The following is a 23,152-nucleotide window of genomic DNA, read 5'->3' as shown; positions in this document are numbered from 1 at the left end:
CGTGTAAAACACTGCAACACCTTCGGCATGAATTCCAGTTAGGAATTATCTAGCTTTAACCATGTGAAATGAATGAAAGATTAAAGCAGGGTTTTCGCACCCACACTCGGTGGCAGAGACGGTGACATGGTTCGGAGTTTACATGAGTTTACAGTGGGGTTAGCTCATGGAAAAGATGAGTGGGTCGCTGGACTAATATGGTCAAAGAGACTTTGAAGCCCTTCATGCAGGACTAGATGAGCGTGAAGCTGAGCAGCTGCTGTGGTCGCCGCTGGTAGTCTGTTTGGAAAAGCCAAGGATGTGTTAAAATAAATACACCACTCTGTGCGTAACTGAGAGTGACTTGCTGTGTGCTTTGTTCCTCGTGTGGCCCTCCAGCGACTGTGTAGCACGTTCACTTGTCATGTTGTCATGTCAGGATTGCAGAAATAAATTAAGACATTGTTGGACAGCTTTCCTGGTTTTACTGGGAAGGACCGAGGTGTTTACGTTCGACTATAATCCGGTGGAATGCTTTCTAAATCTGCGCCTCTGTGTATAGCCTCTGATGTAGGATCAATTTAAATACTATAGCTTGTTTACATGTCTACAGGAGGTTATAAGAGTAGTTTTAAGTTTTAAATCACAGTTTAATTCAAGGTTCCGCCAACACAGCTATATATTTGAAGTGTTCATTTGTGTCATGTACGTGTCAAGCTTGTTTCTACGCTGTAGATAGTGAGACCTAAAAAAGTTCTCAGGAGGCACTCTGGTTTCCTCCCATAGTCTAAAAACAAGTTATGTATTCACTCTACATGAGTGCTGGTCTGAGTCGGACTGGCAACCCACCCTGCAGCTCATTTAGGCTCCTGCCTCCCGCGACGTGAATTTACCGCAGAAGTTTTAATGCCAGTGAAAGCTCGTCAATGCCTGCAGCTCAAGGACAGCTCGGTCACTTTGCTAAATAATCCAGCCATTGTGATTGAAGAGGAAAGCTTCCTTCAGTCATGGCATTAGCATCTCTGTGATTACAAACCCCTGAAGAGTATATCATTGCATCACCTGTAAAACTTCTTTTCAAACATGTACAGAAAATTGTGTAAACTACAAAACTATAGTTGACTTCCTAAGTGTTGTCTTGACAGTTAAGGCAACTTCAATGTTTTGTTGTGTTTCTCCTTGTTGTTTCCATGAGGCCCATAGAGTTTGTGGGATGCAGTAACCATTCTTTTGTAGTTATTCGATACTAAGACACATTGTGAGGAGCTGTGTGTACCTTTACAGGTACTTATCAAGTTTCAAGTATTTGCTTGAGAACACTTCCAAAGTACTATACCAACTGTTTTCTGGATATTTTTGTTGGAGTTTCAACCCACTGCTATTTAAATAAGGTTTATTTTTGGACTGACTTCTTGTTTGAGTTAACATCTCTTTGTAAAGGAGGCATTAATCAAACCTCTTTCAAACACGGATATAATCTAAAAATAGCGGCTCGGAGATTTGCGGGTGGAAACTTTGACAGCAGACTCCAACTGGTTAACGCACGTGAGCCAACCAAAACGAAGTAAAAGTGGACCTGTGATGACATCCACGCTTTTTTAGGTAACCCACTAAATGTCTTTTTATATCGCCGTGCAGATTTGGGCCAGAGATTCTCTTCCTGTCCTGGTTTCTCACCGTTCAGTACGAGCCATCTTTGGTTGTAGTTCAGGGCGTGGCGTGAACGAACGCTTCCTCTTCCACATGATGCATTCTTTCTCGCCAAAAAATGCTCCGAGACAGGCCGCTAAGGTCAAGTGAACATGTTCGGCGGCCTGCCACGGAAGGATGTCTTGAAATTCCAGCCGGTCAGCTCTGTGGTCATGCAGTTTTTTCCTGTGATGCCGGAACGGACGCAATTTGTGACATGCTGACGAGCGTGTCTTTGTGGATGCTTGGACACTGCTTCGTTATTTACCAGATGGCTGCGGCGTCTCGTGTTGTTTTGAACCATTGTGCCCCTTAAAGTGGAGTCTCCTTCTTTAAGCTCAATGGCATCTGAAAGCAGTGTTTGCAACACTGTTTATTAAGAATTGCAGACACACCTGAGTGTGTAATGCGTGTTGCTTCAACAGGAGAATGGAAGAGTCTAATCCTCCTCCCAACTGTTTTTTAGCTGGAGAGCTCAAAACCAACATTATAATTAAAGTCCAGTGGCACAATCGGGACAATTTAGTCTGTGTACTTTTTCTATTATCGTCCATACGGAGTGTGGAACAAGAGCGTACACTACTTCCATTGTATGGTTTTGAGGCTTTGCCTTTCTCTCTCTCGCTGCTGTGACGGTCTCTGAAAGCCACAAAAGAGCCTCCCAGACGTCTCACCACGGCCACCGAAAACACACCTAGTTAGCTCTTTAGGGCTGAATGGGTGGAGGGGGGGAGATGAAAAGGCCTGGAGATACTAATCCAGGCAAATTATGGTCTCCATTACAAGCGTCACCCTCTCTCCAGGCCCAATTGTGCCAACAGTGTAATTAAATCTTTCATAGCTTGTCCTGTGTGACACAGACTTTCTGACCACTCCAACTTGAGTGATTTGCCAAGGGTTTTCTGATAAAAGTTTAGCTATTATTTAAAGAAAAGAACGTGCAGTGTTCATTTTGACTTGACCGATATCATTTGTGTGGCGCAGCTCTCTCTGACGGAGGCCGAACCCTGAGGTGGAGGAGGCTGTAAACGGGCTCGGACAGAGCCTCCCCGCCAAGCCAGCCCGACCCAGCGCGCAGCCATGGCTCCCCGGAAGAGAGGAGGCGGCGGCCGAGGTGGTCTCTCCTTCATCTTCTGCTGTTTTAACAGCAGCGACCACCCGGAGATCACCTACCGGCTGAGGGAGGACTTCGCTCTGCAGGCCATGGAGCCGGCTCTGCCCATGCCGGGCTCCGACGAGCTGGACGGCATGTTCTCGGAGTTGGTGGTAAGAATGAAAGCGTCTTAAGGTCCTTTAAAGCAGAGATTCTTAACCGTAGTTTTTTTGTTTTAAACCATTGGGCCGCGAGGGCCGCGAGATGCTCAGTTTTAATACATTAGCCACATATAGTGGCAGTAGCGTGCCACTGAATTGACTTGACAGCTGCAAATCTGTGATAGTTAACAACTGTGGAGAAGATCTTGAAAAGAAAGAAATGATAAAGAAAAAGTATAGTTAGTTGTTTTGATGATTATGACGTGCGCTTGATTCTGCTGCTTGTGGGACTTTTCATTGACAAATATCTTGCGATGATCACATGGTTTCATGTCATTTCACAAGGTTTCGGGTACGTGTAAAGAAGATTAAATATGGTTATTGATCACAAATGAAATCACGAGTAATGAATCAGTCCTTTCACTTGAATGGGCCCCGTGCCCATTTGTTTGGGGAAAGGTGGGCCCCAAGAACCCCTGCTATGAAGTACAGGTCAAGCTGTTCTTTTGGTTTTCTTTGTCTATTATCGAGGAAAGACTCAGAATAAAGCTGTGGTCTGCTTGTGAAATTTGACTGTAAAATAGGTTAGTCTCAGCACATCAGGTCCATTAGCACTTCACCCACACAGAGTCGTCGCTCCCTGATTGACAAATGGACCAGGAGGAGAACCTCTTCTTTATCAAAACGTCATGCTGACTTCACATCATCCTCTGCCTGCTAGTTTACGTGACCTCTGTCAGCAAGTCTGTGTCCTACTCCCAGTGTACTCCGCAGTCTGGAGAGTAACGGGGCCAGGCTGCTATTCTCTCCCTGTCCCATTGTCACCTCTAATTTGTCGGGCCCTTCACTGTCCCGGCTCTCCTCTCCCATGGTTGCCACAGTAATCGAAGCATGGCATTTCTGCACATCAATGGACCTCATTCATGGGCCCTTCTCGGTCGAGGCCTCTTCCATTCGCTAATTGCTTGTTTTTGTCTTCCGCCTCTTTATGAGGACATAATTGAGTGAGCTGAGTGTGACGACAAAGAGCTTTTTCAGTCGCTGTGTTTACCGAGAGGAAGCAGCCACGTGCTTCTGCTTTGCAACCATTGTGAGGCTCATGTCTCGCTCTAGTCAGAACCTGTCTGGGGCAATTTATGGCTCAGATACAAATCAGCTAAATGTGACCTTTGAACCCTCCCTGGATTTGCATGCACTGCTTCTGCACTGAGTTGAGCATGTGAACGGTTTCCGCTCCTGAGTCCACTTGCTGTAACTACTACTGTGACTAAATGTGTTAATCACGAGGACAATCCATCCACTTAACATGTTTGAAAGCTCTAATCTCTCCACACACATTGATCCTGCTGCATGTATGGAAGCTATTAAGCCACCATTGGCCATATCCTAAAGGCTATTTAAATCATTTATGTTGACTTCTGTTGTCTTTCATTTGCTGTGCCAATAAAGTTCATTCAACTCGACACAGGTCTCCTGCAGATTCACTGCAGTCATCAGGCAGTAAATTGTAGCACATTTATAGACTCTGAGGTGACATAAACTTCATCATATAGTCTGAACTCTCAATCCTCTTTCAGTTCGTAAGAGGGCCTTTCGTGGCGCTGGCAGACACTTGTCACCAGTGCCAAGCAACATTCCTACTCACTAGGGTTTCAACTGTTACACTCTTGGTTTGCATTGTATTTTCAAAATAAGATGGTGAAGGTTAATTCATGTTCATTGCAGTGCTATTTTTGGTTACAATTTAGATTAGGGAACCTATATTACCATAAATTAACTTATCTTAAGCAACATATTATGTATGAGCAACATATTAGCCTGACCTTCATTTTTTCAGCTATATCTTGTATGCCGTTTGTTTTACTTGGCATCATTTAGCGGTGGTCAAACTTAATGTGAAATGTTAGTTTTGTATGTCTTTAAGTGTGTTTTGGTGGCTCAAGTTGAAGATGTCAATTGTATGTGTGTGTTTTTCTGTTTCACCTTTTGTGTACCTGATTAAGTGGGGTGTTTTTTTAAACAGAAATGAGTTCAGAGCAAGAAAAAACAAGCTATAGGTGGACCGACAAGCTTTGTATTAAGAATGGAAGAGGTTAATGGACAAAACGTAGCTTAGTGTTTCACAAATGCTACAGACATTTGGCAAATATTCTAACAAAATGGAAACTTATAAATACGGTCTCATGTAGCAGCCAAGATGCTTTTAATCATCTCAACCCGTAAAGAGTTCCCCCCTTTTTTTCCCTGATAATTACAGATGCTCCCCACATCCAGATCTGTTGTGGGATTACGTCAAACTCTTCCCAGCAGAGTGCCTCAGTGAAATCTCTGTTATTTATTGTGACACATGTTGTTTCCAGATGTTTGTTACCACATGCAGACTGGCCACGCCTCAAGCATGACTCACAGGTCTGCTGCCTCAGAGACGTATGATTTCATTCAGTCGCTCAATTTATCCTGATGTCCCATCCTAAATGATCCGAGTAGAGAATCACCAGACCAAACATGATGCTCAAGCTCTGAATATAAAGCAAACTCGCTGTGAATAAATAGCGAGTCCAATGTCTAAACCGTTCCATCTTTGCTAACTAGCCACATCTGTGTTTCTCAGGATGAGCTGGACCTCACAGAGAAGCACAGGGAAGCCATGTTTGCGTTACCGGCAGAGAAGAAATGGCAGATCTACTGCAGCAAGAAGAAGGTAAGACTTTGCTGCAGGTCGGATTCTGATCGGCCTGGTGCGGCTTCCTGGCTTTGTTGAACATCTTCTGCAAATATTTTGTTGCCAAGCATTTACAGGCTCCTCCTCCATCGATCCGCAGAAACCTGAGACATGTTTACTACAACACAAAAGGCGATATTTGTCAGTGCGCCACCTGGTTTACAGCAAACTCTGCCAAGATTACATCACCTGGCAGTGTCTCAAATGTATTTCGATGTGTATTGCTGCAGCGTCGGTGCAGATGGGGCGCGGGGGGGGCGGGAATTGTTATATGAAAGAGGTGAAAACTGTGCTGTCCTCTGCATATATTGTCCTCCCTACTTCTCAATCCATCTACCATGCCACCCAAATTACCTTTATCATGATCCCTCAGGTTTTATGGTGGTGATGTTAAATAGTTATGTATAATTTTCTACTTTTGACATTTTTGTCTTCATTTTCCAAATTGGGGATGGAGTCTATTTCAGCTTATCAATGCGGGATGTATAAGACCCCCTTGGCATCCCATCATCGGGCACACTGACAGGAACCACCCACACTTGTGGGACAATTACGTGTTGTCCATTACACTCTAAATGTTTTTTTTGCGTGTGGCGGAAACCCATTCAAGCACAGTAGAACATCACGCAGAAAGAAGCACCAAGCTGGTTTTGAACCCCAGCAGCGCATAACACTTGATGATTCACACAACTGCACCCTCTGGATTTTTTGACCAGATATCTTCTTCAGGTGTGATCCAAATACATCTCAATGAACTCAGAATTTGGGTTGATAATCTGACATCAGTGTTCTCCAATGCTTTCACTCCAAGAATGTGATCGTGTGTTACACACTGCTGCCTTATCTAAATAAGACTTTTACCGCTGTTAAAGCTTCTTTTATGATGATAAACAGTGACCAGGGTTTTGCTTTCGTTTGGATTCAAACAATGGAGATTTATGTGTTTGAAAACACACTGTAACACAACACAGCTCCGCACGCTCACGTTATACTCTGACCCATTTTGTTGAGGGGAGCGCCAGATGTCCACTTCCCAACTATGTTAGACTGTTCCGTCACATTTATTGCCCTTGCGTTTGTCAGAAGGAAATCCTGTCCAGACTCATATACATTCAATTCATTTAGATTTATTCTTTTTTTCCCTCCATTTGCTATGAGGCCTGACGTTTAAGGGGCCTAATGGGGCTTAGCTGGCACGGAATGAAAGCGCAATAAAGCTTTTGTTTCCAGGCCTCATAAGGAAAAGACGTCGCTTTAATCAAACAATCTCAGCAGACACTGCCGTCATTTCACCTTTGTCCTCATTCGATCCAAATTATGATAAATCGTAAAGAGAATTTGTTCATTTCTTTACAGTACAACCGCACAAGTTCAGGGTTTCAGGTTACCGTTCATCTGCAGTAAATTTTGATATTGTCAAGGCTGCCAATACATTAAAATAACCCTTTTATTCACTGTGACAGTGTTTCATTAAGTGTCCGGCCTGTTCTGCATTACAGATAATTCTGGTATCAGTGAGGTAATCTGGGTCAGTTTCCCCTGAAGAAAACTTAAAACGCTCTTTTTTTTTTGAAGGAAGACTCGTGTCTTTCTTTAGCGTTCCATCCATCGAACTGGGTCCTGCTTCTTCAGTGTTTTATGCCTTTTATGCCTTAACATTTCTTAAAATTGTCCAAGTATAAGACAGACTTCACTAATTGTAGTTGGCTAAATTGAAGCTGAGTCTAGCTAGAACCCATTAGTGATAAAAGACGAAAAGACATGCACATAAATTGTGCATTTGAGCAATGAGCTTGAGAGCAAATGAAGCCTTTTTTTAGCCTTTGTTGTCATCCACTGCTGCTGAAGTTAGCATAACAACTGGCCTACAATATCAGTTTTGGGGCCACAGAGCTTCCCTTAACACCGAAAGGTCGCCTGTCAAATTTCATAGTTTCCCATGTTCTAGTGTCCTTCAACAAGATCATCAAGTTGCAATCTGCCATGTCATGGCCACGAGGATCTAATTTCCTGTGCGGGCATTAATACAGTACGGTTTCCTTCCCTTCATTTCCTGTGTTCCATCTCTGTGTACATGTCGCTGAACGCCCTTAATTCTGTGTCTCTCTATGATGTAGATAGTTTGACTGTCTTCTCAAAGTGTCTTCTTCCCAAACCCTGCTCCCTGGTCTCATCTGTCCCTAGTGAGCATCATTAGTGGACATGAATAATAGATTACCTTCTGGGGTTGGTCCCTGGATTATAATTATTTTCAACTTCTGCTAAGAATATCTTCAGACAGACGGCATTGAACCGACACGGATGTGCATCTTTCTTCTGCACATCAACGGTGGGCGATGTAGGAGAATGCTTTTGATGTTACTGTCCCACTTTAGTGGCCTTGAAAGAAGCCGACTGGGCCCCAATCTGAGTAAAAGCCTCGGCTGAATCTCCCCATAGATTTATGTGGGACCGTTTCAGCGCTGCAGCGAAGGGGAAGAGGAATATTGACCGGTATAAGAGGGTGGGGGACATCAATAGTGCTGACTCGACAGATGAAATGTCTAAGAGCGGAGAGGAAAGCCGGCTGTGCGGAGAGATGAAGCAAAGGAAGTGCTCAGCCGGCCAAAGCAAACAGGAAGGCTGGACTTCCACAGGTGCAGCCTTTGGACCAAAGTCACTTTGGGTGATAAGAAGGAAAGTGGGGTCAGTATCGGGTCACGTCGAGCCTGTCGGTGACGTTTCTCAACGGTTTCTGCTGCCATGCAGCTTTAGCTGTTTGGTTTGGCCCGACACCTGAGCAAATGACATCATGCAGCACACAAACGCCCTTCGCCTGCCAAGAAGCTGATTTGGCGACCTGCTTGCTGGTGAAGATGTAGCAGCAGAGCCGGAGAGCTCGTCAGAAGAGCCTCCACTTCCACTCTTTGAAGCCCCTAAATAGAAAAGATTTATTCCTTGCTCTCTGTGTCTGCATTTCCGAGTGATTCTTTGATCTCTGAAACTCTGTGGGAAAAATGAAATTTCCACCAAACAGCCATCATAATGACATGCTCACTGGGGACATTTTGGTGTTTGAAGAACGGAAGTATCAGCTGGAATGTTGAAGTAAGGCCCTTCTCCTCCCCCGGGGTTGCATCTCTTCACAATATTTGAGGCGTAAAGTGGCAGAATTCTTAGCTGAATATCAAATGTCTACCTGAGCTACTGTGTTGAATTGCTTCAAGCCATTAAACCAGGTTCGACCTACCCATGGATCCCGAGCCGCATGCGGCTCTTTGCCCAGTTTCATGCGGCTCTTCACCAAATGAGCCGTGCTGCTGAGCTGCCTAAGCAGCTGCGGTTTTGGTCAAGTCGCACAGGAAATAAGTCGAAAAGATAAGAGCTATTCCGCCAAAATTTAAATCACATTTAACTTTGAAACATAAACAATACACCCTGCCAATTCCGATGAGAGTCGTGGTCTTCAGACATGGATCGTCATCAGATCCACGATCCACACGACATGACTAAGTTCCTCTCCAGTCTGCAGTGTGGGGCGATGTTATTGGTGGCATGAGCCATGTAAAAAATAAATGAATAAAATAAATGGCACACACATTTCTATCTATGCCACTTGATATGTCGAAGAGGATCATGGTCAAATGTATGAATTTTTCAAATAAATGCACAAGAGATACGCCGGACATAAACCGACAACCTTGGACATGCAGGGTTTAACCGCTATGCTGCCGCAAAATCACATCACCAGCTGTTCAGGTGAGGCTTGCTGCCTTGTTTGTAAATAGTAGTAGGATGTAGCTCTTTGCTGCAACACAGCAAAAGAATGTGGCTCTTAGCCTCTGACTGGTTGGCCACCCCTGCATTAAAGTTGAGCTCCACACTTGCCTGAACCCAGAAACATTTTCTGTTGCTGCAGCTTCACCCCCATAACAGATGCCTTCCATCTTACTAGGACAATTGGGGTTCTTTGTATTTCCAGGAAACCAAAACGGGTCTGTGAGCCAATGAAGAAACAGCTGCAAACTGATGGCCGAGCTGTCAGTTGAGTTGACCGTGTTTGCCAGGTCAAGTAAGACCCGTCCTCAGAGCCGCAACAGACCAGCGACGCCTGCAGTTTCTGTCTGGCCAAGATGCCTCATGAACTGATGGCCAATTCGTTTGTGACGGTCACAGCTCACCGCAGCTTAACGGCGCATGAGACAAATAGAGAACCGGAGGGGACTTGTAACACACCAGCAGAGTTCAGGGTCAACGGTGTTGCACTTACGTTGAAGAATGAGATAATCAGAGTAGATTAATCTCAGCTCCAGTCTGTCCGTGCCCTCAATCCAACTTCCATTTGTTAATCTTTGCTGAGATCGACTTAAGCAGCTGTTTCTCTGCACCGTCCTACTTTTATTGAAGACTTGCCATGTTTAATGTCTGCGACAGAAAAAAAATGAGAAGTTTCTTCCTTTCTTCTTCATCACTTTGATATCCTCGCACATCAGACCAGTGTTCACTTGAGACTCTCCTACCCAGCATGTTCTCAGTGGCAGTTTAATTACGGTCATGTTCGTCCTGTTAGGGTTGGTTACGAGGCGCTTCAATGTCTTCTTTCATGCTCACCATAGAACTCTGGTTTCCCAGGAACAAGAGGAGAACAAAAGTGCCACCAGCTGGCCTGAGTTCTACATCGATCAGCTCAACGCGATGGCGGCTGTAAGTAACGCAGTAGTCGCACACAAAATACTATATTGGTGAGAGACCTCCTCCAAGCAGCTCATTTCACATGACTTAATAAAACGGTCATCCATGATTCAAGATTATCATTGTGTTCACACACACACACACACACAACACAAAGTTCTTGGACCAGAAGCCTCCTGCGGCCAGACAGCGATCCAGAATGCCACCATTTCGTCATCAGTTTGACGACCCTTGATATTTCCTGTAGATTTCATTAACTTCCTTTCGTAAATTTTTGTTTTGTCAAATGATTGAAGCAAATAGTCATTTTGCTCTTTTTTTTTGTTGGTTTTATACTGGGATTGATCTTAAAAGAAAGAGCTGAGCCAGCAGGCAAGGCTAGTTGAAACCTCTGCTTTGCACAAAGTTAAGAAAGTAAGTCACCAAATACGCAAAGTAGGAAAGAATCTTGTGAAGATGAGGGTGTCACCTTGTGATCTTCCAGATATGTCATGCAGGGAGGTCGTTTGAGGTCCTGTCTGACTTTGTTACGTAGAAGCTCCCTCATGAAACCCCTCTTGCTAACGCCTGTATTATCCTTCAAGACTACAAATCTTTTAGAAGACCTTCATCACATTTGAGTAGATGTATTTTAAATGACTGACAGAAAAGTGTTTGAGTTTGTAGAAAAACTTTTGAAGAGAAAAGCTGAACCTTCATTCTGATGTTTGATGTCAAACAGAGAAAGACACTTCTGGCTCTGGAGAAGGAAGATGAAGAGGAGAGAAACAAAACCATCGAGAGCTTGAAGACAGCGCTGAGGACTCAACCAATGAGGTGGGCTGGAATAAAAATAGACTCCTTTGCTTTTCAACCTTTCCTCGTCTTTCTGCCTCTCGACTGCAGCTGGGTTTCATATCGAAAATGAGCCCAAAATTAAATCACTTTTGTCCAATGAACGTTATTACTCTGGGTGAAGTGCAGACATGGGCGTTGTGTAGACCCCAGGGCCACATTCCAACCACGCTTGACCCTGTTGGAGCTCGTCATCGAATTAAGCTTCATATAAAACCACACTCACACAGAGGAACATTCAGAACATTTCATCTTAACGTGTTTGTTGTTCTTAATTCCGTCTCGTATATTGGTCATTTTCAGCTCTTGTCTGGTGCGTCACACGAGTGTTTCAGTTTATGACCAAGTGGTTTGGATGCTCTCAGGTTCGTGACCCGCTTCATCGACCTGGATGGCCTCACGTGCATCCTGAACTTCCTGAAGAGCATGGACTACGAGACCACCGAGTCCCAGATCCACACGTCCTTGATCGGCTGCATCAAGGCTCTGATGAACAACTCGCAGGGTCGCGCCCACGTCCTCTCCCACACCGAGAGCATCAACATCATCGCCCAGAGCCTCGCCACAGAAAACATCAAGACCAAAGTGGCCGTTCTGGAGATCATGGGTGCTGTGTGTCTGGTGCCAGGGGGCCACAAGAAGATCTTGGAGGCCATGCTGCACTACCAGCGCTTCGCCTGTGAGAGGACTCGATTTCAGGTATCCCTCGGCATCCATCATTTTATTTTAGACCATGTACACAGAGATGTACATTTAAGTTGAGTTGTCTCCCTCAGACATTAATAAACGATCTGGACCGGAGTACCGGACGATACAGAGACGAGGTCAACCTGAAGACAGCCATCATGTCCTTCATTAACGCGGTGCTAAGTCAAGGAGCCGGAGAGGTGAGCTACACTCCCGAACTACAGTTTGAGGCCTCAAAAATGTTCTACTCTGTAAAACTAATGAGTATAAATACCACAATGCAGGCGAGTTTGGAGTTTCGAATCCACCTGCGGTACGAGTTTCTCATGCTGGGCATCCAACCTGTGATCGATAAGCTGCGGTCACATGAGAACTCCACGTTAGACAGGTGAGCTGAAACCAAGATCTGTGAAGTTTCTGGTGGGAAAATACATTGTCAAAGGGACCACATTGCACACTGCCACTGTCATCAGGGGCCAAAAATAGAAGGAAGGAATAGTGTGAACCTTTTCATGGGATGGGATCTCTTTGTTTAATCTGCAGTCTCTTTCTAGTTTGTTTTAAAACTATAAGAAATATCCACAAATTGTATAAACTTAAACTTGTACTGAGGGCCATATAAGTAGATGCTAAGGTTCCACGAGCCCCTGATCTGGCCTGAAATAAGGAAATGAAACAAAAATGAGTGATTACATTGATCAAAAATGATAGTACAAGAGAAGCTGGCTCAGTATCATGCAGTCTTTATCAGGTTTCTTCTTATATCGTAGATCGAGCTCTTTTAAGTTAAATGTTCTTTGATACACAAGTAGTCCTTCTGTTAGTTCATATGAATCAAAGACACAGGTGAGTGTCTTTACTGCAGAATGTATATGTATGGAGAGCACATGTTCAGTGGCTCTTTGAATTTGGGAATCACCATGGCTGCAATTGCTGGAAACTATGAGCACAGATACAGAGGATCGTGCTGCGAGTAGGGCTTGTTTGTGGCCTTCGATCTGCATCGCTGTTCGGTTTAAGCAAACTTGCTTTTCTTCTGCAGACATCTGGACTACTTTGAGATGCTGAGAAACGAGGATGAGCTGGCTTTGTCGAAACGTTTTGAGTCGGTGAGTAAAACCATGGAGGACACGTCCTGCTGGGAAGCCCCGTTTCTGACGCCTCCGTGTTCCAGGCACACATCGACACCAAAAGTGCCACCCAGGTTTTTGATCTCATCCGCAAGAAGATGAACCACACCGATGCATATCCGCACTTTATGTCCGTCCTGCATCACTGTCTCCTCATGCCACGTAGGTTCACCCCAGAATTTACCTCCAGAGTTTAAAATGTTGGTTATTTGATGTAGGAAGCGCAGACTAATGAGGCTTTTTCTCCTCCTCCAGACAAGAGAAGTGGGAACACGGTGCAGTACTGGCTGCTGCTGGACCGGATCGTCCAGCAGATGGTCCTGCAGAACGACAAAGGTCACGACCCGGATGTCACGCCACTGGAGAATTTCAACGTGAAGAATGTCGTGCGAATGTGAGTGCTATAAATGGACTCAGCAGACCGTGGCCATGTTAGCCGGGTGACCACCTGTCCCCTGAAGTCTGGGGCCATCATCTGTAACCCCAATCGATAAAAGTGACGGGGAATGTTTGGTTTCCAGGCTGGTCAATGAGAACGAGGTGAAGCAGTGGAAGGAGCAGGCGGAGAAGATGAGGAAAGGTCTGTATGTCGGCAGGTCCCGAAAATAAAACGTGATGTTTAAGGTCATTGGTCGGTCTCCTGCCAGAGCACCACGAGCTGCAGCAGAAGTTCGAGAAGAAAGAGCGAGAATGTGATGCAAAGACTCAGGAGAAGGAAGACATGATGCAGACGCTGAACAAGATGAAAGAGAAGCTGGAGAAGGAGAGCTGTGAGCACAAGAACGTCAAACAGCAAGTGGCGGAACTCACCGCACGACTGCACGAGCTCAGCACCGTAGGTCCCTGGAGCAAAGCGCCAGGTGTCGGTGAAAGTCTTCTTACATCAACTGTCCTCTATAGAGACAAGCCGCTGTCGTTCCTGGTGGACCACCGCTTGCCCCAGGGCCACCTGGAGGTCCGCTCCCCCCGCCTCCTCCCATGCCTGGCTTCGGTGGATTGTGTCCTCCTCCTCCGCCGCCCCCACCAGGAGGAATGATGCCCCCTCCACCGCCGCCTCCTCCTGGAGGGCCACCACCCCCTCTGGGACGCCCGATTGCAGGAGGCGTCCCGCCTCCACCTGGCGCACCACTGGGCCCGTCCATGAAGAAAAAGAACATTCCTCAACCCTCAAACCCACTCAAGTCCTTCAACTGGTCCAAGTTAGCCGAGGTGAGACTGATGAGGACCTGTTCTCCACTCACGTTGTGTCGGAAGGATGCAGTACAACTGGTCACACTCACTGAAAAAAACGCACAAGCATTTCCAGACTGAGACTCACAATCGTGCAAAGATCAAATCAGACTGAGGCTGACACACATGGAGTTGTGTGTGTGTGAAGTGCACACAACAACAGACCCAAACCACAACACTTTAAATCCAGCCAGTAATGCAAACACAAAGATCCGTCCCCACACACCTCTCACTATTGCAGGAGTGTTGTGGTTCCCAAAACAGTCACACTTCAGCTACAGGGAAATGTCAGTTCCTGAACAACTACCATTGTGAAACTGTGATTCATTTAAGGCTCAAAAAGGCAAAAGTCAGAGTCCAGTCAGTGAACAGACAACGTTGTGTGACTGCTCAATGTGATCAGAAACAACTCGACAGTCTGGTGTTTGTTAAGGAAGAGTGAGCAGCAACATCACATGGAGGATGAAACGAACACAGCGACTGGTTTCCTTTCATCTTCGCTCCGCCATGTCTCAACACATTTCCTTTAAACATGAGTATTAACCGAGACATATACAAGGACACATCTGGAATCTGTGCTCTTGTGATTGATGCAAGCATTTTGCCTTCAGATAATCAGAATAGACCCTCTTGTATTGTGGTTGTCCAGAGTTCTTATTCCCTCTCGCTCACTTTTATCTGAGAAATGTTCTCAAATCTTGATGTTTTTCTCTCGTTGAGTGAACTTTTCTGCACAACACACTCTCCCTCTTTGTCCTCACCCAGAATAAACTGGAGGGGACGGTGTGGATGGAGGTGGATGACGCCAAGGTTTTTAAAATCCTCGATCTGGAGGACATCGAGAAGACCTTCTCTGCCTATCAGCGGCAGCAGGTATGGTGTTGCACTTTTGTCTCCACCGTTTGAGTTTCAAGTGAATAAGGTACTGGAGCATGAACTCGATTGGTTTTTATGAAATCAGACCTACAAATACAATGATTAAACTACTGTTATTCACAAATTAAAAACACTCATGCTGGATTTTTGCTCATTTAGTTGGTAAGATGCATGAAAAACGCTGCTAAATTCTGCCATTTTGATTTAGATGATGCATGTTACAGGTGTTTAAATGATAGGAACAAACTACACTTGTGTATCAGTCCAACCAAGCACAGCATGTCGACCATAAATCCAGTAACCATCATGAGGCATGAATATCCAGCTCACTTGTTACAACACTCATCTCAGTGTTCCGATTCATTTGCTGTTTTTGTTTGTGTTTTGGCTGCATTCACGTAACCGCTTGACTAAACGACTGCTTACATCTTTCCTGCTTCCTGGCTGCGTTTAGGACTTCTTTATGATCAATAACAGCAAACAGGTGAGTGCTGGAACCCTTCAGTCCATTCATGATGTGGAAACTTTGTTTCGAACCACTCGCTGGCTCATATGCGTCGTGATTGTTGTTGGCCTTGCCTTCACCTCCGCCCTGCTTCAACCACAGAAAGAGTTGGAGGACGACACTTTGGGCTCCAAAAAAGTCAAGGAACTGTCGGTCATCGACGGCCGGCGGGCTCAGAACTGCAACATCCTCCTCTCACGGTGAGTTTGACGTCTGAAAGGAAGTGAGGTGTTTGTTAACGTCTTGTTGCTGCAGGTTGAAACTTTCCAATGAGGAAATCAAGAGAGCGATTCTGACCATGGACGAGCAGGAAGATCTCCCCAAAGACATGCTGGAGCAGGTTATATATATTGCTTACTCAGCATCAGTGTACAGTTGTGTGTATGTGTTGGCCGCCATCTTTACTGACCGACTCACCTGCTTCAGTTGCTGAAGTTCGTCCCTGAAAAGAGCGACGTGGACCTCCTGGAAGAGCACAAACACGAGCTGGACCGAATGGCCAAGCCCGACCGCTTCCTCTATGAGATGAGCAGGTACTCGACTCATTCTTAGTTACCAGAAAAGAGAAAAAAACTTCACAAGAGGCAAAGTTTCAAACTGCAGCGTCTCAGGGCAGCTCCGCCCTGGAACAATAGCTTTTGTGTCTTCTTTGTTCTCCTGATAGCAGTAGTGCCATGTGAGCTTCTACTTTCTGGAACAATGGTTGACTGTGCTCGTCTCTTTTTCCAAATTGTGTTGTGGAACAATAAATTATGAAGCACAAAAAGTAATTTGAGGGAAGAGAGCAGAGAAAATTGGGATTCAAAATACAGATGTGACCACCGAGGTTCCCCTTCTTCGTTTCGTTCCTGTCCAGAATAAACCACTATCAGCAGCGACTCCAGTCTTTGTACTTCAAGAAGAAGTTTGCAGAGCGGATCGCAGAGATCAAGCCCAAAGTGGAAGGTTGGTTTCAGTCCCCCTACACTCGCAAGTTGGCTCTAGTTCAGGTTCGATACGATGATACGGAGTGTTGTTCTCCAGCTCTGGCAAAGGCCTCCAAAGACATCCTACACAGCCGGAACCTGAAGCAGCTGCTGGAGGTGGTGCTGGCGTTTGGGAACTACATGAACAAGGGTCAGAGGGGGAACGCGTTCGGCTTCAAGGTGTCGTCACTCAACAAGATCGGCGACACCAAATCCAGCATCGACAAGTGAGAGCGCTGCAAGGTCGCCTGACTCTCCAACTCCCATGTTGAACTGTGTGCCTCTTCAGGAACATCACTCTGCTGCACTACCTGATCACCATCCTGGAGAAGAAATACCCCAAAGTCCTGCTGTTCCAGGGAGACCTGCAGAGCATCCCGGAGGCAGCCAAAGTCAAGTAGGTCCAGTCAGCGGCTGACAATTCTGTACAGGCTTTGACTCTCGATTCTTTCTGCTGCAGCATGACGGAGCTGGAGAAGGATATCGGGAATCTGCGCAGCGGACTGAAGAGCGTGGAGAGTGTGAGTCACTGGCGCTTGTGTTCCATCAAGATGAGCCCTGGACTCTGATGTTTCTTCCTTAAAAGGAGCTGGACTACCAGAAGAAGCGCCCGCAGGAACACGGCGACAAATTTGTTTCGGTGGTCAGCCAGTTCATCACGGTGGCCAGCTTCAGCTTCTCCGACGTGGAGGACTCGCTGACGGAGGCCAAGGAGCTGGTGAGTGTGATGGTCCTGCATGAAGGAGGAGGACACGGCCGCTTCCTCTGCGTGCAGCTGTGTCTACACGCTTGGTTGACCCCGTCCAGGATGGAGAACAGCAGGGGCGGCGTGTTGACGCTCCTCACCGCCCGGTGTGGGAGCAGATAGATGACTGTTCAAGTGCCTGAACTGGAAATCTGAGCGAGCTCACCTTTGAAGTCAGCGGCACTATTTATGTGACTCTGTCCAGGTTTATGGACCTGGGCCTGGAGGCCTGGACCCCAGGCAGGCCGGTGCTCAGGTCACCATGCGTGTTACAAGGTTTCATGTGCCGTCACATGGTTGCCATTAGTTCCTGTAGATCATTAACAGAGTCCCACAGTCCAGTGTTTGCAGTGGTCCTATGTACTCATTACCAGCTGACAGGAACCTGCTGACCCAAACTGGAGTTTCTGTGTTACCAGGAAGAGAACGGAGAAGATAATGACAGGTTTTTGGGCTGCTGTTCCTGATGTTTCAGTCCAGCTAGCTTCTTGTTGATTTCTGTCACTGAGATCTTTCCTCTCGTGTCTCGTGCTTTCGAGTCAGGGGAAGACCGGATGGTAATGACAGGGGTATCAGTCTGTTGTGGTGATGACTGAGTTGAGCTGAAGTTTCAGGGCCACATCGGGCCCCCAACATGAATTTATGTCGGCTCAAGTCCCATAATGCACTGCAACAAACGAATTGTGGTAGATTCGTATATTCCCGTAATTTCCAGACTATAAGCTGCTACTTTTTTCTCGCAGTGAATATATGGATTTTTACAAGCTGAAGAGCGTCATGCTGCCAAAATATTGAGCCTGGTCACATCACGCTAATGAAATCACAGGCGTTAAATTTAGTGGGTGGGGCTGATATTCCAGTGCGCTCCATAGTCCGGTAAACTGAATCAGATATTTGATGTGATACTGGGTTTAGAAAGATTTTTTTAAAGGAGTCGAACTGTCATCAAAACCATTGCTGAGTTCTCAGCAGGACCTTGAAGCCGGTCGTTTAAAAAGCCAACAAACATTTTAGCTCTACTTGGCCTGCGGGTCGCTGCAGCCGGTGCCATCCAGGTTCAAAGGTGGACTCCTCTGGTTTCAAAGAGCCTCCTGTAACAAGTCGCCAGTAAAAAAAAAAAAAAAAAAAAAAAAAGCTGCTACTGCTGTAAATCCCATCCTGTTGTGCCCCCACAGTTCCTGAGGGCAGTGAAGCACTTCGGCGAGGACGCCAGCAAGATGCAGCCCGACGAGTTCTTTGGCATCTTTGACCAGTTCCTGCAGTCATTCGCCGAGGCCCAGCAAGAGAACGAGAACATGCGGAGGCGCAAGGAAGAGGAGGAGCGCAGGGCCAAACTGGAAGCTCAGGTTTGTCGCTCGTACCTCCAGCTCGAAAAGGGTGGAGTATTACAGCTCTGCTTCTCTGTGCAGCTCAAAGAGCAGCGGGAGAAGGAGAGGAAGAACAGGAAGGCCAAGGCCAACGGGGAGGATGACGGAGGGGAATTCGACGACCTGGTGTCCGCCCTGCGGTCCGGCGAGGTCTTCGACAAAGACTTGTCCAAGATGAAGCGCAACCGCAAGCGCATCAACAGCCAGAACACGGACTCCAGCCGGGAGCGACCGGTCACAAAGCTCAACTTCTGAGAGGGTCGACGCTCCCACTCGCTGACCTCCGTGGGTCGAAGTGACTGGCACATTCCTCAGCCGCCTCCTCCATTCCCACCCAGCTCGCCGTGACTGAGCAGCAGCTTGGCAGCGCCACCACACTTCATCTTAAGCCAAATCAGACTCGCCACCGTCGTCTGAGATGAAAACTCTCACTCGCGCCAGGTGAGAGCGACCCGCGCTGCTGCTGCTTGTGCAACTCCAAGCTCGATGCTCGACGGAAACGAAGCGATGGTTCCGTAAAGGCAAAAACACACGAGGGGCCATTTTGTACGGATTGTAAGCTGCTGTTTCACTGCAGTCAAAACCAGGTGGACTGACGAGGTTTTTACTGAACAGAGCAGCCGCTAAAGCAAATGTTTGTTTTTCTATTCGACCTGCAGCATTTCTATCTTTGATCTTTGTTTTATTCCGAGTTTTACCTGTTAAGAGCTGGCCTTAACTCCGTGGATGTATTTGTTGAGTCGGTACTCTCCAGGCCTGGGCCTACACTCGCTCAACACTTAAGATTACATGTATCTATATATAAATATATAAGGTGCTCGTCTCACCTGCACATTAAGTCCACAACACTATGCTAGACGCCATAAAACGTACCCAGTCAATGCAATAGATAAAGACTCCCATCCAAAGCGCGGGCCTGGTCCTGTTTGTACTGAGAAAATGAGATGATTCCTCTGTGCTGGTTGGATTTTCAGCCAACTTTAATCCACATGTGAGACTTCCTGTTTTTGTTTTGAAGGTCTCACATGTGGGTGAGACTCGCAAGGCTTTAAATCCGCCAATAACGGACTCTTTTTTTATATAATTTAAATACTGACTTGCATTCTACGATGTCCAGATGATAATAAATGGGATGGAAACGAACTTAAGTGTTTTAACTTTATTTTTAGTGTTTGGCGCCACCTAGTGGCCAAGTGGAGGAGAGACATGTTTTGTACCGCGTTAGTTTTCGCCGCAAGTCATCATCCTCCACCTCAACCAACCTCATACCTTCCTGAACCGCTACGGTTGTTTTCCTTTCCGCGAGTTTCCAATCTTGAGCTGTTCCTCGTACGTATATCTGATCTTGCTTTTTCTAGCGACTTCCAATGGCGAGGCCAGTAACAGTACCTCGGTTGTGAGCTGATTTTCAGAGGCAACTAGAGGGCGCTGTCTGCTGTAAAATGTTTGTACGTGAACAGCGAAGCCAATGAAACCTCCCATCATTTCTATACCAAGAGCGCCATCAAGTGGTCTCTGAAAATCACCCTGGAATACCGTTTCATGATACCTCATGATGATTTCTGTTACCAAGGTAATGGACAGCAAACACCTGAGCACAACTTCTACTCCCTGCATCCCTGACCTCCCTGCATACCACGTGTATTTTTCTTGCTTCCACCGACCATCATTCCTCTCCTCCCCAGCTTGTACCTTCACCTTTCCAGTTTCTCCTTGTGCTCAGTACAAATCCCCATGTCATGGGCAAACATCATGGTCCTCATAGATTCTAAACGTGGATACATAAAATTCCATTTGTCCGCTGATTCCCATTTAAAGTAAAGAGTCCACAGCAGCACATCCGTCATGTTCTTTTATATATTTGCTAACATCAAGCATTGATCCTTCCCTGATGACGGAGGGTGTTTGACCTCAAATGGACCCGGTGGTCACTTGAGCAGAAATCCATGCGCCAGCTCGTCTTCCGGCTCCTGAACGAAGCTGGAAACCCCGGTGTAGAAAGCTCGTCCAGCCACTTCCACCACAACAGCTGGGAAGTCTCCACACTTCGTCACCTGATGGATGATATGTCGAAATAAAAATCGACGCCTTAGAGGTGATTTGAAAAAAAAAACAGTGCCCCCTGTTGGTTCACAATGTTATAGCTCTGGCATGACCTGCACAGCTTTTCCAGTGAACTGAGACCCAGTGGCTCCACTCTCAAACACCCGGGTCTGGTTCAACTGGATCAGACCTTTGTGGTACTGGAGAGCCACTCGAGCTGTGACTCCAGATCCGGTCGGACTGCGATCCACCTGAACGCAGTAGAAATATTTCATTTCCAGCTTCAGATCAGACCCAAGTTTGGGATGTCACCTGAGCAGCTGCGAACACACAGATGTTTCCGGTAGCCTCGTCCGAGTACTGGTCCTTGCCGTCGGTTAGGATGGTGCCGTACAGGAACGCCAAGTCCTGGCTGACCGGATGCTCCAACTTAACCTGCATCACAACGTGGTCACAATAAAGACTCAGACTCTTTATGATCTTCTATCTTTCATGGTCATCTGCCTCTCTGTTCCTCACTTGAGACTTGACTGCGTTGGTGACAGCGGTTGCAGCATCAACCAAATCTCTGGTTCTGGACTTGGACACGTCAAGTCCAAACCTCTCAGCAGCGACAAAAGCGTAGTAAGCGCCGCCGTAGCTGATGTCCACTGTCACCTCCCCAAATCCTTCCACAGAGACCACCACATCTGGAGGGTCAGCAAGTTCAGAGTCAAGAAGCAGCGAAGACTGAATGGGGAGGTGAAGGTCTGACCTGTCGCGAAGACAAAGGCTGGGACACTGTGGAACCTCACGGCGCCAGTCTTCCCCTCCGAGTACTGCACAAAGGCCTTCACCAGTCCGCACGGACAGTCGATGTTGACCAGAGTTTCAGGAGACCGCGGCTCCTTCACCAGTTTGTAGTCCACCGCGAAGCGTCCGAGCGCGATGACGGCGTGGCCGCACATGGTGCTGTAGCCCTCGTTGTGCATGAACAGGACCCCCAGATCCGCCTGGTCCAGCTCGCTCTTCACCACCAGAGCTCCATACATGTCGTAGTGACCTCGCGGCTCCAGCATGAGCAGCCTCCTCAGGTGGTCCAAATGTTCACGCACGTAGCGCCGCTTCGACAGAACACTGTCACCTCTGACCTCTGGGAACCCGCCGACGATGATACGTAACGGTTCCCCGCCCGTGTGCATGTCCACCACGGAGATCTTGGCTCCCGCGTGAGGTGGGAGCTGCGCGTCCATTGTTGCACTGAGTTCAAGGCAAAGATGGAAACAGATATAAAATGTTCATCAATATTAAAGAAATAAACTAGCGTAAGTTATATTTGTTCCTGTCACCACGTGTGATTCAATTTATTTTGAAGGTGTGACGGAAATTTGAGGGGTTTTGAGGGGGGGATTGATAATAAAGAGCCGCAGCGTCCTGTACTCTCTCACATTTCCGTCAAACTTTCAAAATAAAACACAACCACACGTCGTGATAAGAACGAGTATCAAAAATAACTTCTTACACTGGTGGAGAAAATAAGCACGCGTGGATCTGCCAAGTGATGTAATGAATATTTTTGGTAAATGAATGCAAACATGGCGAAAGAACTTTGAATCAATCAACAAATAAGATTGTGAGAAACGTTAGTGGGCTTCATTTCAATTTTCTTTGCTGTCTTCATCACCATGTTCGTCAGATCTAAATCATTTTAAATTAATAATAATTAAATTAATTCATTTTAAATAAAGTTTTTGAGGGAGGAACGAGTCGCCAGTTAATGGCGTCACTGCTGCCACTGAAGCGAGGATTCAGCAACGTCTCTTTACCTTGGTAAGATTTCCGTCCAGACTTTCCAATCCCTCGAAGTTTATCTCCAAACGAATGCGTCAGAGAGCGCTTGACACTGTGGCGGAAGTGGCGTGTCTGTGTGGTCGAACAGCTACTTTGGTGTCGCTGACATCTGCTGGTCATTTGACGCGCCGCAGTCACTGAATGAATAATGTTCAGTTAAAAAAAAAAAAAAAAAAAAATATATATATATATATATATATATATATATATATATATATATATATATATATATATATATATATATATATATATATATATATATATATATATATTCTTCAGGCCTATAACATCGTATACTGTTTTATCACGTCAGTTTGTGTCGCAGAGACATATATTTGTCTCTTTATTCGTGGGATTCTGCTTCTACACATGATGCCTTCAGTGGTTTAGTGGTGCTAAAGTAGCTAGCTTCAGGAGTCGGTTAGCTCAGCTTGAATCCAATGTATGTGAAGCTAATGTGCTAAAGGAAGCTGCAGGGAGTTGAACCATTGTTTTAGAGGCCATATGTGATGATGAAACACAGTTGTAGTGGAAAACACTGGGTGCAGCAAATGTTGAGTGTTACGGCCTGTATTTAAATATAAAAATATTAATGGTGGGATTTGAATTACAGGTTAAAATATTT

The 23,152-nt window shown here is 46.1% G+C and overlaps 2 protein-coding genes across 5 annotated transcripts in view; one reads left to right on the top strand and one right to left on the bottom strand.

The window, feature by feature from the left end:
- The window catches only part of LOC128767863 (disheveled-associated activator of morphogenesis 1-like), a 40,337-nt gene extending 20,521 nt beyond the window's left edge, over positions 1 to 19,816 (top strand). For 2 of the 3 annotated variants that reach the window (XM_053880164.1, XM_053880165.1), the window contains exons 2-26: positions 2,653 to 2,934; positions 5,534 to 5,623; positions 10,256 to 10,327; positions 11,037 to 11,131; positions 11,515 to 11,848; positions 11,926 to 12,036; positions 12,121 to 12,224; positions 12,879 to 12,945; positions 13,011 to 13,128; positions 13,222 to 13,360; positions 13,488 to 13,546; positions 13,614 to 13,801; positions 13,867 to 14,175; positions 14,962 to 15,069; positions 15,527 to 15,556; positions 15,680 to 15,777; positions 15,833 to 15,917; positions 16,004 to 16,110; positions 16,434 to 16,522; positions 16,601 to 16,769; positions 16,832 to 16,939; positions 17,003 to 17,063; positions 17,129 to 17,260; positions 18,463 to 18,633; positions 18,697 to 19,816. In XM_053880164.1, the coding sequence (XP_053736139.1) occupies positions 2,749 to 2,934; positions 5,534 to 5,623; positions 10,256 to 10,327; positions 11,037 to 11,131; positions 11,515 to 11,848; positions 11,926 to 12,036; positions 12,121 to 12,224; positions 12,879 to 12,945; positions 13,011 to 13,128; positions 13,222 to 13,360; positions 13,488 to 13,546; positions 13,614 to 13,801; positions 13,867 to 14,175; positions 14,962 to 15,069; positions 15,527 to 15,556; positions 15,680 to 15,777; positions 15,833 to 15,917; positions 16,004 to 16,110; positions 16,434 to 16,522; positions 16,601 to 16,769; positions 16,832 to 16,939; positions 17,003 to 17,063; positions 17,129 to 17,260; positions 18,463 to 18,633; positions 18,697 to 18,909 (3,243 nt within the window). In that variant the 5' untranslated portion in view covers positions 2,653 to 2,748 and the 3' untranslated portion in view covers positions 18,910 to 19,816. The remainder of the gene's footprint in view (positions 1 to 2,652; positions 2,935 to 5,533; positions 5,624 to 10,255; positions 10,328 to 11,036; positions 11,132 to 11,514; positions 11,849 to 11,925; positions 12,037 to 12,120; positions 12,225 to 12,878; positions 12,946 to 13,010; positions 13,129 to 13,221; positions 13,361 to 13,487; positions 13,547 to 13,613; positions 13,802 to 13,866; positions 14,176 to 14,961; positions 15,070 to 15,526; positions 15,557 to 15,679; positions 15,778 to 15,832; positions 15,918 to 16,003; positions 16,111 to 16,433; positions 16,523 to 16,600; positions 16,770 to 16,831; positions 16,940 to 17,002; positions 17,064 to 17,128; positions 17,261 to 18,462; positions 18,634 to 18,696) is intronic. The other variant, XM_053880166.1, reaches the window with a different exon arrangement.
- Positions 19,817 to 20,499: 683 nt separating this feature from the next.
- Positions 20,500 to 22,613, bottom strand: LOC128767864 (trans-L-3-hydroxyproline dehydratase). Of its 2 annotated transcripts, XM_053880168.1 has the most exons (6): positions 22,503 to 22,613; positions 21,452 to 21,936; positions 21,217 to 21,386; positions 21,010 to 21,132; positions 20,811 to 20,948; positions 20,500 to 20,708 (listed from the first exon to the last, which is right to left on the bottom strand). In XM_053880168.1, exons 2-6 carry the CDS (start codon positions 21,927 to 21,929, stop codon positions 20,583 to 20,585), a joined length of 1,035 nt encoding a protein of 344 aa, XP_053736143.1. In that variant the 5' UTR covers positions 21,930 to 21,936; positions 22,503 to 22,613; the 3' UTR covers positions 20,500 to 20,582. The 2 variants fall into 2 exon arrangements, with proteins under 2 accessions (XP_053736143.1, XP_053736144.1); XM_053880169.1 differs by lacking the exon at positions 22,503 to 22,613 and having other exon boundaries at positions 21,452 to 22,027.
- Between the last annotated feature and the right edge of the window lie 539 nt (positions 22,614 to 23,152).

This window comes from Synchiropus splendidus, chromosome 12 (assembly GCF_027744825.2).
Source record: "Synchiropus splendidus isolate RoL2022-P1 chromosome 12, RoL_Sspl_1.0, whole genome shotgun sequence".
Classification (NCBI taxonomy): Eukaryota; Metazoa; Chordata; class Actinopteri; order Syngnathiformes; family Callionymidae; genus Synchiropus; species Synchiropus splendidus.
This window is presented reverse-complemented; position numbering and strand designations above follow the sequence as displayed.